This window comes from Bufo gargarizans, chromosome 6 (genome assembly GCF_014858855.1).
Source record: "Bufo gargarizans isolate SCDJY-AF-19 chromosome 6, ASM1485885v1, whole genome shotgun sequence".
Taxonomy (NCBI): Eukaryota; Metazoa; Chordata; class Amphibia; order Anura; family Bufonidae; genus Bufo; species Bufo gargarizans.
In genome coordinates this window covers 367,185,808-367,204,440 of record NC_058085.1, presented here as the reverse complement: position 1 = coordinate 367,204,440, position 18,633 = coordinate 367,185,808, and the positions used below count along the sequence as shown (strand labels likewise).

At 43.6% G+C, this 18,633-nt stretch overlaps 1 protein-coding gene across 1 annotated transcript in view; it reads left to right on the top strand.

Annotated features, from left to right (window-relative positions):
* The window catches only part of LOC122942241 (alpha-2-macroglobulin-like protein 1), a 236,408-nt gene that overhangs the window by 80,692 nt on the left and 137,083 nt on the right, over positions 1-18,633 (top strand). The window contains exons 14-17 of the mRNA XM_044299744.1: positions 11,235-11,380; positions 12,769-12,918; positions 16,482-16,595; positions 18,203-18,296. Of these exons, the coding sequence (XP_044155679.1) occupies positions 11,235-11,380; positions 12,769-12,918; positions 16,482-16,595; positions 18,203-18,296 (504 nt within the window). The remainder of the gene's footprint in view (positions 1-11,234; positions 11,381-12,768; positions 12,919-16,481; positions 16,596-18,202; positions 18,297-18,633) is intronic.

The following is an 18,633-nucleotide window of genomic DNA, read 5'->3' as shown; positions in this document are numbered from 1 at the left end:
ACCAACGCAGTTATTGGGAAGGTTCACTTAACGACTGACACATGGACAAGTGCTTTTGGCCAGGGACGCTTCATTTCCCTGATGGCACACTGGGTGAACGTTGTGGAGGCCGGGAGCGAGTCGTACCCTGGGATGGCACAGGTGCTACCGATGCCAAGGATTGCGGGCTCTACTTCCATCAGGGTTTCCGCCACCACCTACGTTAGTGGCTGCAACCTCCCCTTCTCCTCCTCCTCCTATGAATTATCATCTTGCAGCACCAGTCAGACATCAGTCAGTAGCTGGAAGCAGTGTAGCACTGCAGTGGGGAAGCGGCAACAGGCCGAGCTTAAACTGATCTGCTTAGGTGACTAACAGCACACCGCCGCAGAGCTGTGGCAGGGGATAAGGGACTAGACTGAGCTGTGGCTCTCGCCACGCAACCTGGAACCAGGCATGGTTGTGTCTGATAATGACCGTAACTTGGTGGCGGCTTTGGAGCTCGGCAAGCTCACACACATACCAGGTACCACATACCTGAGCTATTGGTGAAGGTGCCCCGCGTGTGTGCCCATTTCTGCAAGTCATCTACAGCTTCTGCCGGTCTGGCAATGCTGCAGTAGCGCTTGCAATTGCCAGCTCAACGACTGTTGTGCGACGTAAGCATGCGCTGGAACGCCACGTTCCACATGTTGGTCAGGCTTTGTGAGCAGCAAAGGGCAGTAGTGGAATATCAGCTGCAACATGGTCGTCGCCTTTCCAGTCAGCTTCCGCTCTTCACAAGCGACAAGTGGGCATGGATGTCTGACAGGAATCAACACAGATGGTGAGCGGCGATAATGCTATTATCAGCGTAACCATCCCATTTCTGTGTCTACTCAAACACTTACTGCTCACAATAAAGGCGGACGCTTTGTATGTGGAAGAGGTGGAAATGGGCGAAGACAGTACACAGGGTGATAGTCAGACCACCCTCAGTTCATCTTCTCTGCTCGAATTGGATGAGAAGGATGAGAAGGAGCAGGAGACAGTTGCCTCCGCTACAGAGGGTTGTACCCACAGAAGTTTTATTCCATCTGTTCAGCGTGGATGGGTAGAAGAGGAGGAAGAGGATGAGGAGATTGAGAGTCATCCTCCTGATGAGGACAGTGAAGTCTTGCCTGTTGGGACTCTGGCACACATGGCTGACTTTATGTTAGGCTGCCTTTCCCGTGACCCTCGTGTTGTACGCATTTTAGCCAACACCGATTACTGGTTGTTCACCCTTCTCGACCCCCGCTACATTCCTGTGGTGGAGAGGAAGAGCAAAATGGTGCAATACTATAATGTCAGCGTCCTCAGTGATCCCTCTGTGCCTTACAACTATTGGGTGTACAAGCTGGACACGTGGCACGAACTGGCGCTCTACGCCTTGGAGGTGCTGGCCTGCCCTGCCGCCAGCATTTTGTCAGAGCGTGTATTTAGTGCTGCTGGGGGCATAATAACTGATAAGCGTATCCGCTTGACTCTTATAAAATTGAACAAGGCCTGGACTTCTCTACTCCACCAGAGGAAAGCGGCTGAACATAAAGGCACTTTAAATGTAGCTTTTATGGTGTATTGAATACACTGTTTTCCCATGCACCCCTTCCACCACTAAAAAGGGTATATGGTTCAATCTCCCTTTTCTCATCCTCCTCTATCATATCAACATTCTTATTAGGCTGCCCTCGCTCCTAATGTTTTAGGGGGTCAGCTCAGCAGCACGCCTTCACCTATAATGTTTTTAAGGGTCACCAACAGGCCCTCGCCCATAATGTTTTTGAGGGTCACCAGCAGGCCCTCACCCATAATGTTTTAGAGAGTCACCAGCAGGCCCTTGTTCTTCATGTTTTAGAGGGTCACCATCAGGCCCTCGCCCATAATGTTTTAGATGGTCAGATCAGCAGGCCCTTGCTCCTAATGTTTTTGAGGGTCACCAGCAGGCCCTCGCCCCTAATGTTTTAGATGGTCAGATCAGCAGGCCCTTGCTCCTAATGTTTTAGAGGGTCACCAGCAGGCCCTCACCCATAATGTTTTAGATGGTCAGATCAGCAGGCCCTTGCTCCTAATGTTTTAGAGGGTCACCAGCAGGCCCTCACCCATAATGTTTTAGAGGGTCACCAGCAGGCCCTTGTTCTTCATGTTTTAGAGGGTCACCATCAGGCCCTCGCCCATAATGTTTTAGATGGTCAGATCAGCAGGCCCTTGCTCCTAATGTTTTAGAGGGTCACCAGCAGGCCCTCGCCCCTAATGTTTTAGAGGGTCAGCTCAGCAGCAGGCCCTCGCCCCTAATGTTTTAGGTGGTCAGATCAGCAGGCCCTTGCTCCTAATGTTTTTGAGGGTCACCAGCAGGCCCTTGTTCTTCATGTTTTAGAGGGTCACCAGCAGGCCCTCGCCCCTAATGTTTTAGATGGTCAGATCAGCAGGCCCTTGCTCCTAATGTTTGAGGGTCACCAGCAGGCCATCAATCACAATTTTTCAAGGGTGTGTATGATGCCCTCATGTGTAATATAATAAAGATTGTACTGGAGTGCCGGTTCCTTGTAATTTTTGGCAGTCCTTTCCCTTAGTGCATAGGCTTTATGAGTGTAGGAGTCCCACTACCTGAAAAATTATACCACAATGTGAATGAGGCCCTCCTGTATGTGATATACAGGCTGTATCAGAGTGCCTCTTCCTTGTAATTTTTGGCAGCACTTGCACTTTATATACAAGTAAATATACAGGAAAGAATGTTTCCTAACAATCTTTCCTCTAAAATCGATTTTATCTTTGGTTTTGTGCGTATTATTGTCAGTCTGTAAAAGTGGCGCACTACTCGGACAGCATCGTTCCCAGCAGCGATCTGGGAGTCCAAGATGCATCCAGACGTCCTCCCCATGATGTTCCCGAACCATTTCAGTGGTGTTTCCATCAATTTCTGACCTTTTCCTATGAACCAGATACCCTCCCCTCTTCAGAGCAGGGGGCGCCTGGTTTAATGCTCGGGCTCTCCCATTGACTTCCATTGTGCATCCCGAGGTGTTCTACTCGAGCACCTGAGCACTTTCAGTGCTCGATCGACACTATTACTAAAAAGCAGACAAATTGACATTTTGAAAACAGCTAATTTTTCAAAATTTGTGGTAAATTTGGGATTTTCTTTTAGAAATAAAGGTGAAATATACCGACTAGAATTTACCACTATCATGAAGTACAATGTGTCATGAGAAAATAATCTCAGAATGGCCTGGATAAGTGAAAGGATTCCAAAGTTATTACCGCATAAAGTGACACATGTCAAGTTTGCAAAAAATGGCCTGGGCAGGAGGGTGAAAACTGGCCCTGGGTAGAAGAGGTTAATCATTTTTACCATTTCACCACATATAATAAGTGTATCACTTTATAATTGTTATTTATTTAGTATTATTTTTTATCAATCCCTTTTCTTAAGAGGTACGGCAACAGTTGATCTGTTTACTGAGTAGTTGCACTAATGTCCAATCACCATTTTTACCATAAAGAAAAAAAAAACTTTAGGCCCCTTACAGACGAGCGAGTGTCACGCTGCGGACTCGCAGCGCAGCTCCCGTCCTGTCCTGACTTGCTCGCCAAACGGGGTATTTAAATGGTTGTTTACATGAGACTATGTATCTTTTACTTGATGAAGAAGATAATTCGCCTTTGAAATGCGTCGTTTTAAGATTTATAATTTTACAAAAAAAAGGATAAAAACATTTGCCAAAAAAGTCCTGCAATTCTTCCTTTCTTCTGTTCTTCCTTGAATATTCCGGACGTGAGTGAATCAGTTACTGGCTCCTGGACGAGGGCACACCTTGGCACACAGTGGAGGTTCGTCGGGGATCCATGTACTATGTCTGCGTAGCTGTTGTGACACAGCAGTCATAGGCGAATGTTCCTTTAGGTCACTAAATAATTTTACTGGCATTACGGTATTACACCAGAGCGCTGCCTCTGTCTTTGTGTTCTGCTTGCTCTTCAGTGCGGAGCTTTAAAGTTTACCAAATTATGGAGTTAACTATATATGATGGACATATTGCTGCAATTTAACCACTTCACATCCGGGCCATTTGCCCCCTTCCGGACCAGGCCAAATTTAGCAAATCTTACATCTCACTTTATGTGATAATAACTGGAACACTTTTACTTATCCAAGCCATTCTGAGATTGTTTTCTTGTGACACATTGTACTTCATGATCACGTCATAAATTTGAGTCAATATATTTTACCTTTATTTATGAAAAACACCAAATTTACCCAAAAAAATGAAAAATTCGCAATTTTTAAAATTTATATTTCTCTTCTATTAAAACAGAAAGTGATACCTCATAAAATATTTATTAATTAACATTCCCCATATGTCTACTTTATGTTGGCATCATTTTGGAAATGGAATTAAAATTTTTTAGGACGTTAAAAGGCTTTTTAAATTTTAGAAGCAATTCTTAAAATTTTTAAGAAAATTGCCAAAACCCACTTTTTAAGGACCAGTTCAGGTCTGAAGTCACTTTGTGGGGCCTACACAGTGGATACCCCCATAAATGACCCCATTGTAGGAACAACACCCCTCAAGTTACTTAAAACTGATTTTACAAACTTTGTTAACCCTTTAGGCGTTCCACAAGAATTAAAGGAAAATGGAGATCAAATTTTTAAATTTCGCTTTTTCGGCAGATTTTTTCATTTTAATCCATTTTTTTCTTTAACACATCGAGGGTTAACAGCCAAACAAAGCTCAATATTTATTACCCTGATTCCGCGGTTTACAGAAACACCCCACATGTGATCATAAACTGCTGTACGGGCACACGGCAGGGCGCTGAAGAAAAGGAGCTCCACATGGTTTTTGGAAGGCAGATTTTGCTGAACTGGTTTTTAGATGCCATGTCCCGTTTGAAGCCCCCCTAATGCACCCTTACAGTAGAAACTCCCAAAAAGTGACCCCATTTTGGAAAACTAGGGGATAAGGTGCCAGTTTTATTGGTACTATTTTTGGGTACATATGATTTTTTGATCATTCATTATAACACTTTATAGGGGAAGGTGACAAAAAATTGGTTGTTTTAGCACAGTTTTTATTAATTTATTTTTACAATGTTTACCTGAGAGGTTAGGTCATGAGACATTTTTATAGAGCAGATCGTTATGGATGTGGCGATACCTAATATGTATACTTTTTCTTATTTATTTAAGTTTTACACAATAATAGCATTTTTAAAACAAAAAAAATTATATTTTAATGTGTCCATGTTCTGAGAGCTATAGTTATTTTTTTTTAAATGATTTTATTATGTAGGGGCCCATTTTTTGCAGGATGAGGTGATGGTTTTATTGGTACCATTTTGTGGGACATACGCCTTTTTGATCACTTGGTGTTGCACTTTGTGTGATGTAAGGTGACAAAAATGGCTTTTTTTGACAGTTTTATTAAATTTTATTTTTATGGTGTTCTCCCGAGTGGTTAGGTCATGTGATATTTTTATATAGAGCTGGTAGTTACAGATGTGGCGATACCTAATATGTATACTTTTTTTTATTTATTTCACTTTAACACAATAATATTTTGAAACAAAAAATGATGTTTTAATGTGTCCATGTTCTGAGAGCTATAGTTTTTTTTATTTTTTTAGATATTTTCTTATGTAGGGGCTAATTTTTGGAGGAACGAGGTGACGGTTTCATTGGTAACATTTTGTGGGACATACGCCTTTTTGACACAGTTTTTATTTTTATTTTTTTATGGTGTTTATTGGACTGGGTGGATCATGTGACATATTTATAGAACCGACCATCACGGCCGCGTCAATACCAAATATGTGTATTTTCTATTTTTATTTTTTACATTTTTAATACCTTACTTGGGGAATTTTTGGGGTATACAGCGCTGTACAGCCTCAGTGCAGGGCTGATTGAGGTCTGTAAAAGACCCGACAGCTCCTGTACTCACCCACATACCACTCACGCATAGCGCTTCCTGCTCTGTATACAGTGTATACAGCGATCTAGAAGGCAGGGACACCTAGGAACTGTCCCTGCCTTCTCTAAGGGTTTTCCCTGCTGTCACTGACAGTGGGCAACCCGCTCGGCAGCTGCACGATTAGCGTGCAGCTGTGATCTCTGAAAGGACGTTCAGAAACGTCCATCAGAGATAGAAAACCACCTCCCAGACGTTTATAGTCAATGGGCGGACGGGAGGTGGTTAAAATAAGTCCACCAGTATAAACCAGTAAGAATTGGTCAGAAAAACTAAGCACAGGACTCTTTGCTATGGGCTGGAAGCAAGTTGTAAGCATCGCAATATACAAGATATCCACTAGATGTCAGTGTGGTAGAGTGAATAATAATAATAACCCCTTCAGCAGTGATGGCCAGATCGCCGTATTCGCCCGGCGAACACATGCGGGCTGCCATCTTAAATAACAAGTCCGGCGATGCACAGGTAAGCCCTTACCTGTGCCTGCGCCGCGAGCCGGTCTGAAACAAATGCGGTCACCGGGAGCAGGCAGTTCCGAGAACTGCCCGATGAAGGCCCCCGGCCTCTCAATTTGTCTGCTTTTAAAACAGATAGTGATAACTTCTAAAATAGTTATTATCTTACATTTCCCATATGTCTACTTCATGTTTGGATCATTTTGTAAAGGGTGCATTGCGTGAAAATGTGCGATTTTTCCGCGTGAGTTCAAAGCGTTTTAATGCGTTTTGCACGCGCGTGAGAAAAATCGGCATGTTTGGTACCCAGACCCGAACCCGGACATCTTCACAGAAGTTCGGGTTTGGGATCGGTGTTGTGTAGATTTTATTATTTTCCCTTCTAACATGGTTATAAGGGAAAATAATAGCATTCTTCATACCGAATGCTAAGTAAATTAATTAACTTTTTTTTTACTTTTTGGGGTCTGATCCCCTTTACAATGCACCCCTAAAGTCGAAACTCCAAAAAAAGACCCCATTTTGGAAACTATGGGATAAGGTGGCAGTTTTGTTGGTACTACTTTAGGGTACATATGATTTTTGTTTACTCTATATTACACTTTTTTTGAGGCAAGGTAACTAAAAATAGCAGTTTTGGCACCGTTTTTATTTTTTGTTATTTACAATGTTCATCTGACAGGTTGTTACGGATGCTACAATACCAAATATGAATATGGTTGTTTGTTTCAGTTTTACACAATAAAGCATTTTTGAAGTGTCTCCATAGTCTGAGAGCCATAGTTTTTTTTTTTTTTTTGGGCGATAGTCTTAGGTAGGGGCTCATTTTTTGCAAGATGAGGTGGCAATTAGATTGTTGGGGGGGATACGTATTTTTGATCGCTTGGTGTGACACTTTTAGTGATGTAAGGTGACAAAATGTTTTTTTTTAGCACAGTTTTTATTTTTTTGACGGTGTTCATCTGAGGGGGTTAGGTCATGTGATATTTGTATTCCCTATTTTTTACAAAAAATTTTAACTTTATTTTGGGAAAAGAACACTTTATTTTTTTTTAACTTTATTTTTTAACTTTATTTTTTAACTTTATTTTTTGTCCCACTCTGAGACTTCAACTTTTGGGAGTTTGATCCCCTTTATAATGCATTACAATACTTCTGTATTGTAAAGCATTGGCTGTGAGTGTATTACTCAGTGTAATACACTTAGGCCCCTTTCACACGGCCGAGTTTTCCGCGCTGGTGCAATGCGTGATGTGAACGCATTGCACCCGCACTGAATCCCGACCCATTCATTTCTATGGGGCTGTGCACATGAGCGGTGATTTTCACGCATCACTTGTGCGTTGCGTGAAAATCGCAGCATGCTCTATATTGTGTGTTTTTCACGCAACTCAGGCCCCATAGAAGTGAATGGGGTTGCCTGAAAATCGCAAGCATCCGCAAGCAAGTGCGGATGCGGTGCGATTTTCACTCACGGTTGCTAGGTGACGATCGGGCTGGGGACCCGATCTGTATTATTTTCCCTTATAACATGGTTATAAGGGAAATAATAGCATTCTGAATACAGAATGCAAAGTAAAATAGTGATGGAGGAGTTAAAAAAATTTTTTTTTTATTAACTCACGAGTCCACTCGATCGCGTAGTTGCGGATCTCTGTCTTCTTCTGTAATGTTGAGCTGCCGGCTAAGGACCTGTGGTGACGTCACATCACATGGTCCAATCACATGGTCCCTCACCATGGTGATGAACCATGTGATTGGACCATGTGATGAGCACAGTGACGTCATCAAAGGTCCTATTCCTGTGCACAGCAAAGAAGAAGACAGAAGAGATGCCGGCTGCGCGATCAAGTGGATTAAGGTGAGTTAAATTATTATTATTTTTTTTAACCCCTCCAGCGCTATTGTCCTATGCATTCTGTATTGAGAATGCTATTATTTTCCATTATAACCATGTTATAAGGGAAAATAATACAATCTACAGAACACCGATTTTTCTCACGCGCGTGCAAAACGCATTACAATGTTTTGCACTCGCACAGAAAAAATTGGGCATTTTCCCGCAACGCACACGCATCTTATCCGGGCAAAAAACATGACGCCCGTGTGAAAGAGGCCATACAGCCTGCTTCCTGTGAGATCCAGAGGGCTGTATCTCACAGGCTATCACGGAAGGCAGCCAAGATGCCTAAGGAAGCCATCGGGCTGCCGTCCCTGTCAGAGCAGCGCTGGGACCCGATGGACACACGGACCCATCAGGATACCACTCATGCAGCTGCCAGCGCTGACCGCGGCAGTGCAAGGGTTAATGCACCAGCATAGGTATTTTCACTGATTCCGGCGCATACAACAGGGGTCCAGCTATCAGTGACTGCCGGACCCCTGAAGCTGATCGGACGAGCGCTGCTCCTGCACCCGCCCGTTCAGTGTGCCGTAGCTGTACGGCGCTGGTATTTGTGTCCCAGCTTCCAGCGCCGTACATGTGGTGCCAACATATTCCACAGCGGTTTACAATCAGTGGTTCAAGTACAAACAGAGTCATAAATAACATAGCAACAATTAAAGCAAGAGGAATAAGGGTGGAGATAGGTGTGACACAAAAGGTGACACAAAAGGTAACACAAAAGGTAAAAACTGAATGTTTTTTAAGATGTCGAGACGGATAAGCACTGCTGGGGTGGTAGACCAGTCTTTTGGTTTGGAAGTCGGAGACAGGAGAGAGATGATTCCTTCAGACTTCTGTGGACCATCCCGTGGAGCACTTGGGACCCTTTGTTGTGCTGTAAGGCAGCTGTAATGGAGCCTGCTGTCATTTTTTCATATCATTGCACCTTGAATTTAAATACTAGAGACCTTGGGTTTTTCAATTGTTACTCTTGTCTCCATTTTTTTGTCTGAATCTCCTAACTGATCCCATGATATGTCTAGTTCTGAGGGTCTATGTATATGAGAGCACTTGTGTATGCATAAAAATGGAGATTACACACAGTCAAGCTCAATTATTCTACTTCCTACTTTCACGTCAGCAGCTCATAGCTCATTAAGGAAGTCACGTGTGGTGAGCTGGTTTGGTGGGTATATAAGGAGTGATTAGCGGCTCAGTGGGTATATAAGGTGTGGTGAGCTGGTTTGGTGGGTATATAAGGAGTGATTAGCGGCTCAGTGGGTATATATAAGGTGTGATTAGCAGGCTCAGTGGGTATATAAGGAGTGATTAGCGGGCTTGGTGGGTATATAAGGAGTGATTAGCGGGCTCGGTGGGTATATAAGGAGGGATTAGCGGGCTCAGTGGGTATATAAGGTGTGGTGAACTGGCTCGGTGGGTATATAAGGTCTGGTGAACTGGCTCGGTGGGCATATAAGGGGTGGGATAGGCTGTCTGCACAAATGTCCCTCGTTGTTGTCATGGGTAAAAGGCGAGATTTATCAGAATTGCAAAAAGGGATGATTATTGGCTTTTGTGACAAGGATGTCAGTATTTCTGAAACTGCGCAATGTGAATTGTTCTCATGATGCTGCGGTGAATGGGTATGATGAGTGGATGAATGGCATTATTTAGAATAAATGACATGGGCACTGAGGAGCACCACATACCATTTATGTGAGAGGTTACCGTCGACTACAAAGGTGCAGGAGGACAGACCTAGATGATACAGTGGAGCAGCTCACCACCAAAATGAACCAGGGGGCACCAGATGTATGTCTAAAACAACAGTTCAGCGAACCCGACTGCATATGGGTTTCCAAAGTAGATGAATTGTCACTGCACCTCTGCTAATAAATACATAATTAGAAAAGGGTTTAATTTACGCGGCACTATCAAAATTGGACCTCTACTGATTGGCAAAGGGTTTACTTCTCCAATAAATCACGTTTTGTGCTTCATCAAATGGATGGACGTTGGCGTGTCAGGCGAGAAACATCAGAGAACAAACACCCAGCAACCATTGCTGGAAGAACACAAGCTGGTGGGGGCAGCGTTATGGTCTGGGGAAGGTTTTCATGGCATTCCTTGGGCCACTCATCCATGTGGAAGGCGCTCTCGTCGGATTTGGGTATGAATCCATCCTTACAGATCATGTACACCCATACCCTAGGGCTGATAGGATCTTCCAGTAAGACAATGCGACATGTGACATGGCTGAAAATGTCCAAAATTAGTTGGAAGAACATGACTAAGGTTTCCAAGTACTACCCTGGCCTCCTAATTCCCCAGACTTTGCCCAACCCAATTGATCATCTTTAGGACCACTTCGATCATCATGTTCACTCTATGAATCCTCCCTCATGCCCCCTCCAGCAGATGTGGGATGCACTGCAGTCAGCATGGCTCCAGAGACCTGTGACAACCTACCTGGACCTTATGGAGTCAATCCCACCTGTCTAGCTGCTGTCTGTGCTGGACACAGCGGTTACTCTGGATTTTATCTGGCCATCAGAATAAATATGACCTGTCTTTTCAAATGGGATGCTGATTAAATATCCTGCGATGGAACTTATTGATAAAGTTGGAGCTAAAATGAAATACTAAAGGTGGATCTTGATCTACTCCTTTATGGGACAACAATTATTTAGGAGAGATTAAATAGATTGTAAATTTTTTTATTTATTTTTTACATTTTTATATTTTATTAAATTGCCACACCTAACCCTATGTGTTGAGCCGGTTTCTTTTTATGGTACTTTAATTTTTGTACTTTTACAGGATTAGCATCAACCAAATCCAAGTTAAGTTCATTGAGTCTATATTGGTGCAATGTCTGTTTTATATTAGATCTAATATTGTACTCTACCTTCTGCCTAGCATTTAATGGATTCTTAACAGTCCCAGTCACTTTCACATCAAAGTTTGGGCCAGCTCCCAAAATGATTGGGTTTCTGCTGCTGAAAAGTGGTTATGTGACTGCAGACAGAGTGCTCCTCTCGATAGAAAAATGCTTTCCTAATCAGGTGAGAATTCAACTATAACTGCATTTAAATTTAGTGGGTGACAAAGTCATGGTTCTTTTTTTCTTGGTTTCATGCTCCAGAGGGTGAACTAATACATCTGTCAAGTCTTGGATGAGATCCTGTTTCTATACAAACAAAAGAGATTTTCTGGTTTCAGCATATAGACGACCTATCATCATAGTAGACCATAAATATCATATCAGTGGAGGTCTGATCCTTGGCCAGTTTTTTAGGTGCTGAGATGCTTGTGCAAACTGTGTGGTCTTTTCATTGTTGACATGGAGCTGTCTACTTAGTAGCAGGAGTTTAAATGATTGCAGGTTTGCCTTATTCAAGTGACCAGGACAATGCTTACTAAGTAGATGCTGTGCAACTAGATGGATTAACAGCTGCGGCTCCTTTAAACTGCAAATTGGCAGGCTGCTGAGAGGTGGACCCATCTATCTGACCTAACAGATTCATATACTGAAACTGGGAATCCCCTGTAATTTTTCCAGAATGCATCTCCCAATTTGTAGATTAGATTATACTTTTGGCACTTGATGTCTCCAGATACAACTTACTGAAGCTTAACGCTGTCAATTATAAGACTCTAGTCATCTACATCAGTGCTTATAGGTTCTACAAATGAAAGTTTAAAAGATAGGACAAAGCAGGGTGGAAGTAACTTTCCCAGCTTTAGAGACCTAGACTGCAGGAAGCCTCTGACTTTGATTTTATTTACTCTGTTGTGATTGTTGGATCTTTTGATACTCTGGATTGATTTGGAGTCTTTTCCATGTCTGATCCGTGAACTGAAACTTTTTTTCCCCAAAAATACAGAAAACACTCAGTAGAGTAGCATGAGCTCTAAGCTGAGAATTTTGCTTGTTAAAATTCAGGTGGAAATTTTTTTTCCTCAGTGAATATCTTGCCATTTGCTCAATACAGATCTGTCCGCTCCAGTTTCTCATAATACAAATGAAATACATTATCTTGAAGGGGTTGTCCAGGATTATAAAAGCATGGCTGCTTTCTTCTACAAACAGCACCACCCCTGTCCAGAGGTTGACTCCAGTAGAGCTGAGCTGCAATAGCAGACACAAACCATGAACAGGGCTTGTACTGATATAAGAAGAAAGCCATGTTTTTCTATTCTTGGACAACCTCTTTAACTTAGTAGCCTCAATAAGCTTCAGTTCCCCCCACAAACACCTTTCCCCAACATAGCATGCACATCTCCCGACAGAGTATTGTGAAATCATGTTTTTTTTATTTATTTCAAAGCTGGTTATCTCCTGCCTCATATTTCTGACTATCTTGAGACACATCTGTGTATAATCCTTTGGTATATTAATGAACTACAAAAAAACTGTCTTTCCAATGGGTCAATCTTCTTACTTCTTCAGGCATGGTTGAAGTTTTCACAGACAGAAGCCAACCCAAAAGCAAATCTGAGTCTCCAGATTGGATCCTCAGCTGGATCCATGTGTGCAATCAGAGCTGTGGATAAAAGCGTACAGATCAACAATGAAGAAAAGGAGCTGACCACCGAAAAGGTGAGAAGAAAATGTGAGATAGAAACAGTAGAGTGGACCAATTGATTTTCATTTTTATCACTATATTGACTGTGTTGGATGGGTTTTTTAGGACGTGTATATACTGATGATCTATCCTCAGTATAGGTGTCCAATATGAGATTAATGGTGGTCCGACATCTGGCACCCCTACAATTAGCTTTTCTGGTTGTCCACTGGCAGGGGAAACTATACAGCGGATAGAGCCAGAAGCAGAAGGTTCCATCCACTGTAGTAATAGTGTCAGAAAGGCCCTGATTATTGGAACTTTGACTTCTCTGACCCCGCCAATTATGAGAAGGGGAAACTGAATCCTCTGAGTGATTAAAGTAATGGTCACACATGTGCTCTACTGATCCATTCATCTCTTGGGGACTGTTGGAGATACATATGGATTGTACTTGGCTCCTATTTGGCAGTCCCATGGAGATGAGTAGAGTGGAAGTGCATCATGAATCATCACTCCATTCACAAAGGCTACTCAGTGACTCCCATTCTAATGATTGTCTGGACCCATGACTGATCAGATACCTATCAATTGTAATTCCACCAGACAACCACTTTAATTTTGTCCAGAGGTCGACAGAGATTAACAGACATTGGATCTTTCTCTGATGCATGGGCAATACATACTGCACCATAGTGGCCACCATGGTGTCCTTAGAGCTAGGCTCATCCTGGTAGCTCCAAGACCACTTACTACTAGGTGGCAAGAACCTGTGCAAGACTTTCCCCTCTACGAACATCAGTCCCCCTCATACTGGATGACAAAGCCCAGCACAATCTTTGCTATGTGTGCCAATGATCACGAGTAAAACAATAGCTGATCTTAAGGAGACCAGCTACAGAAAAAACTGTGAAGCCTCATCTGATGTGCTGCCAACAGAATGTAAAGTGTATGAGTGGAGGGTGGTACGAGTAATCACATTAACAACTGCAAATTCATTCCCCATTTATATAATGAATAAACAATAAAAAAAAATACATTTATATACTTACCTTGCTTCAAGTCTGTTGATGACAGTACCGGAGGAGCGGTTCCCTACATCTTTCTTCTTTTCCTCCCATTCATGCAAAACAATAGAACTCTTCTTTATAAAATTTATCTCAGGATGGGACAATGAACGATATTGCTCCTCATAGCTTCCCCGATTAACTCCACAGCAGAAGCAATACTAAGAGCAATCCCCCGATTTATTGATGATATCTTTTGGGATGTATAACTAAGAGGCACACATGGCATCAATGATGGGCAGAGTTAGGGGCAAGAATTGGTCTGTAAGCAGAAAGAGGAGGCTAGATGCTGATACCCATGAGCGGCTACAGGTGAACATGAACCAGTAAGTTTATCTTAGGCATACAATGCCAGATAACTGAGACCCTGGTCAGTCTTCTCCTGTGAGGACATCTGAAGCACTGCACAGGAAAACTAGTGGGAGAACAGTGCATAATAGGAGTAAAGGTCTCCACATAGAGCCCTCATCATCATTTCACCTATATCTTAACAGTAGCGTGAACCAGGTGAAAGAGCAGGGACATCTCCCACTGGTAAGAGACTTCTGCAAATGAAGGAATCATGAGAGGTGGCGCCCATGGGTCTTAGTTTGGTTTGATGGTTGATTAAGCTACTAAGTCACATTCCAAAGCTCTGCCGTACTCGTCACCAGCTTTATATGGCCATTCAACAGCCCGAAGTAAGGTTTGTTCATGAAGATGATTAAATGAAGAAGGCTGGCCCTACTGCTTATTTCAAAACTCAATCCCCGCAATTCCACAAGCACGTGGAAGTTTAAAGTCTCATTTAAGGTCACGGTGGTGCGCTATGTCAAAGTCCAATACATATCTTCCAAAGGAATAAAAGAAGAACATGGCACTCACCATGTCATGTATGGGAAAGTAGGGAGAACGTGCACCCCCTGACTGCCACCCCCGAATCTGTCTCTGCCTACTTGCACTACCCGCCTTAGGCGACGGGGCGCAACTGGGCGGCGGTCCCTGACCTATGTAAGTGCAGAGCGGAGAGGACAGAGACAGAGAGGTAAACGGACAGCTGAGGCAGAGAACGGCACACACGTGCCATATCCTGACGGTAGGACAGGGAAGTAAACAAAGGCGGAGGTACCCCCTGAGGAGGCAATGGCGGGTCAACTAGCCGAGGTCAGTCCGTGAGGTCGCATAAGTACAAAGGGGAGAGGCAGGAGACAGATCAGAGAATGAGCCGAAGTCAAATCCGGGAGGTAGCGACAGTACTCAGGGAGCAGGCAGTAGGCAGGTCAGAAGACGTCAAATACAAGAGGTCAAACAATGCAGTTACACGGAATATACACAGCCTAAGTGACTCAATCACAGGCAACCTGTGGCCAGCAGGTTGCCTGTTTATATAGTGGAGGAAAGGGATCATGTGACGTGGCCAGCGTCACATGACCCATCCTCCCTGCCTGTAGTCGAGTGCTGAGTGCCCAGCTCGGCGCTCAGCCCCTCCTGGTTCCTATGGTGATGGGGAATGCCGACCGCTCCTGCAGGTCGCGCAGCGTCCCCTGTCACCATGACAACGGAGACGCCGGGAACCAGGAAGCGTAGCCTGACGCAGCGAGCGCCCGTGCTGCAGTGGGATCGGGGAACGCCGGCGGCGCAGGGGAACAGAAGCCCGCTGCCTGCGTCCCATAACACACCATCAAACCTTTTATTCCACTTTATTGAAGCATAAAAAACAGCCTGGTGTGGACAGGGTTAAAGTGACGACTGTTTCATGCTGCCGGCAGTTCGTATGCACTTTGTCGGGCCGATGTAGTGCAGACGACACGAAACAGCCGTTGCTCTAACCTTGTCCAAACCAGGCTGATTTTTATGCTTCAATAAAGTGGAATAAAAGGTCTGATGGTGAGTGCCATGTTATTCTTTTATTTCTTTGGAAAATTCATTCATGAAGATGCTGATCAGGTGAAAAGCTAGGAAACGTATATTGTCGATTGATGCTCATGATGGGTAGAGAATCTTTCTGCGCTAAAGGGGTTGTCCAGGTTCAGAGCTGAACCCGGACATACCCATAATTTCACCCAGGCAGCCCCCCCTGACAAAAGCATCGGAGCATTTCACACTTCGATGCTCTCCCTTGCCCTGCACTGGATAGCGCAGGGCAAGGGCTCATTTATCTACAATAACACACTGCCAAGCAGAGGCTTCTGCCCAGCAGTGTGTTCAGTGACGTCACCGGCTCTGATGGGCGGGATTTAGCGCTGCCCTAGCCATTTTACAGGCTAGGGCAGCGCTAAAGCCTGGCCAACAGTGCCTGTGATGTCACCGGGCTCACTCACTGCCTGGCAGCCTGAAGGAGAGCCCGGTAAGTCACCGGAACTCCACAAAATGCCCTTTTCCCTGCGCGTTTCAGCGCAGGGCAAAGTTGAGCATCTGAGCATGAACTTCTCCAATGCTCTTGTCAGAGGGGCTGCCTGGGTGAAATTCTGGGTATGTCCGGGATGGACCCAGATAACCCCTTTAAAGGACCTTTCAAGGCAAATCATTTCTCATTCATGTCATCCCTCCAGGTGTTTTCAATGTTTGAAGGTTCTGTAAGAGGTGGATATCCAGACGTTGTACAGGAGGATCAGATCTATCGTTGTTGGAACAATGATTATGTGGATGTGTTCTCTTTATTTAAGGTATGCCGCATTCAGCATCTTGTTTTCTGCCTTTTCTATTCACTTTTGTATTAATTGATCTTCTTAATGCAGAAACGTCCTTCCCTTCCTCTTGACTCATCATATCGTAAGGTTGTGGTGACGATTGACCTTTTATTTTCTTAAATAACTGTTTTAACGTGAATTTGAGAATGAATAAGCTTACGCAGGCTAAGTGAAGAAGTATATTTCATAATAGGGATGAGCGAACCCGTGGATGTTCAGGTTCGACGGGTTCAGCCGAACTTTGGTTCAAAGTTCGGTTCGGGATATCGAACACACTCCCAAATGCAGTGAACATTAAATCAGATTACATACACTCAGCCCGGAGGCTGAGACCCCTGTGTTGCACAGCATGGCGCCCTATGATGGTAGCCGGAAAACACTTGCGCAATTTACCTACTGCAAGCAGAGTTAACTCTGCCTCGTATACCTGTTATTACCCTGAAGAACAGGAACAATCGTGTGTGTGTGAGATACAGGCTAGCCCACAGTGCGACACAGCAGCTTACAATCTTACCGGCCTATACAGTGATCTTCCCCTCCCTTTTCCCCAAAACTGGTAATGTGGCACGTGCCAAATATATATCACTCCCGATACACACACTGGAGTAACTGGAGATTATGGTGAAGACCTCTCTGTTCTCTGGAGCGAACCAAAACTTTAAGTAATAAGTCTTTGTGATAAACCAACAGCAATACTTGGTAGCCTGCCACTCAGCAACACAAACTAACTAACTACCGGCAGGTTTGGTCTCAGTCTATAGTATTTAGGCGCCAATCTTATGTTGAGGTGTGTGCATGCTCTGTCTTACCAACCCGGGTCTGCTTTGCTTCAGCTGGTGACTGCGAACTGAACAAAGGCTGTTCCAACACACGTACGTTATTTCTGAACATTTAACACAAGTGCCTTCTGACTGTAGACATTTGGATGCTTTCTCTTGCTAGTGTCATAAATTAACTCTGTCTTAAATCTTGACACTGCTCTGTCTTCCAACTCATGAGAAACCCCTCAAAAGTCCACAATCTGCAAGCTCCGACTACACAAAGTCTTACAAATTTTCATTTGAATCTGCTTAGTTCTACAATTCTGAAAAGACCATTGCTAGATTCTACCAAGCCTATCACAGCCCCACTCACAGCTCATAGCAGATTTCCACAACACGTGCAACCACTAATAATCCGCCTGCAGATTATTAGAATCCGGCGAATGTCCAGGATCCCATTCGGAGTGACGGGTCCAAACTACCCTCTCTCTATGTAACACCCTAGCTATTCTGTATGTCATTTGTTTGTGTAATCACACTTAATAAATGGATTTATTCACTTAGCCTGTGTAGGCTTATTCATTCTCAAAAAGTTGAATTCACATTTTAAAACAATAACACAATTTCACAATGTTCTGTCACAAGTTATCTATGTTGTATGCTCTTTTGACAGAGCAAGAAACTGGAATTTCAAATACAAATGTGAACCCAGCCTAACCTCAATGAAAAATCTTTCTCTATCCTAAAATAATTACTAAAATAGATTGCATTTGTCTTTAAAATGAGTGTCCCCTTAAATGATTCTCCCTTTCTTGATTACAGGAGACTGGTACTAAGGTTCTGACAAATACACAAATACTGCAGCCAGAGAAGAAATCTACCATCTGCACTGTGCTTAGAGAACCAATTCTGTATAGTAAGAAACTGCAATTTTACTTTTTTTTGTTATATTATGGAGCTGTAGGACATTAGAATGAGTTTAATTATAACATTTTGATTTGACAATATATAATTTCTAATTTGTAGTGTTGAGCGAGCATGCTCGGCCGAACTGCTATTCAGCTCGAGCATCGCTATGCTCAGCACATGGCGGTACTTGGCCGAGTACTGCATGTGCTCGAGCACCATGCTTGAGTCTCCTTCCCGCATGTTTTGTGGCTGCTATGCAGCCAATAAACATGCAGGTAAGTGCTGCCCTCACTGTAATGCCAGTAGCCATGTTGGCTACTGGCATTACAGTGGCTGGCCGTAAC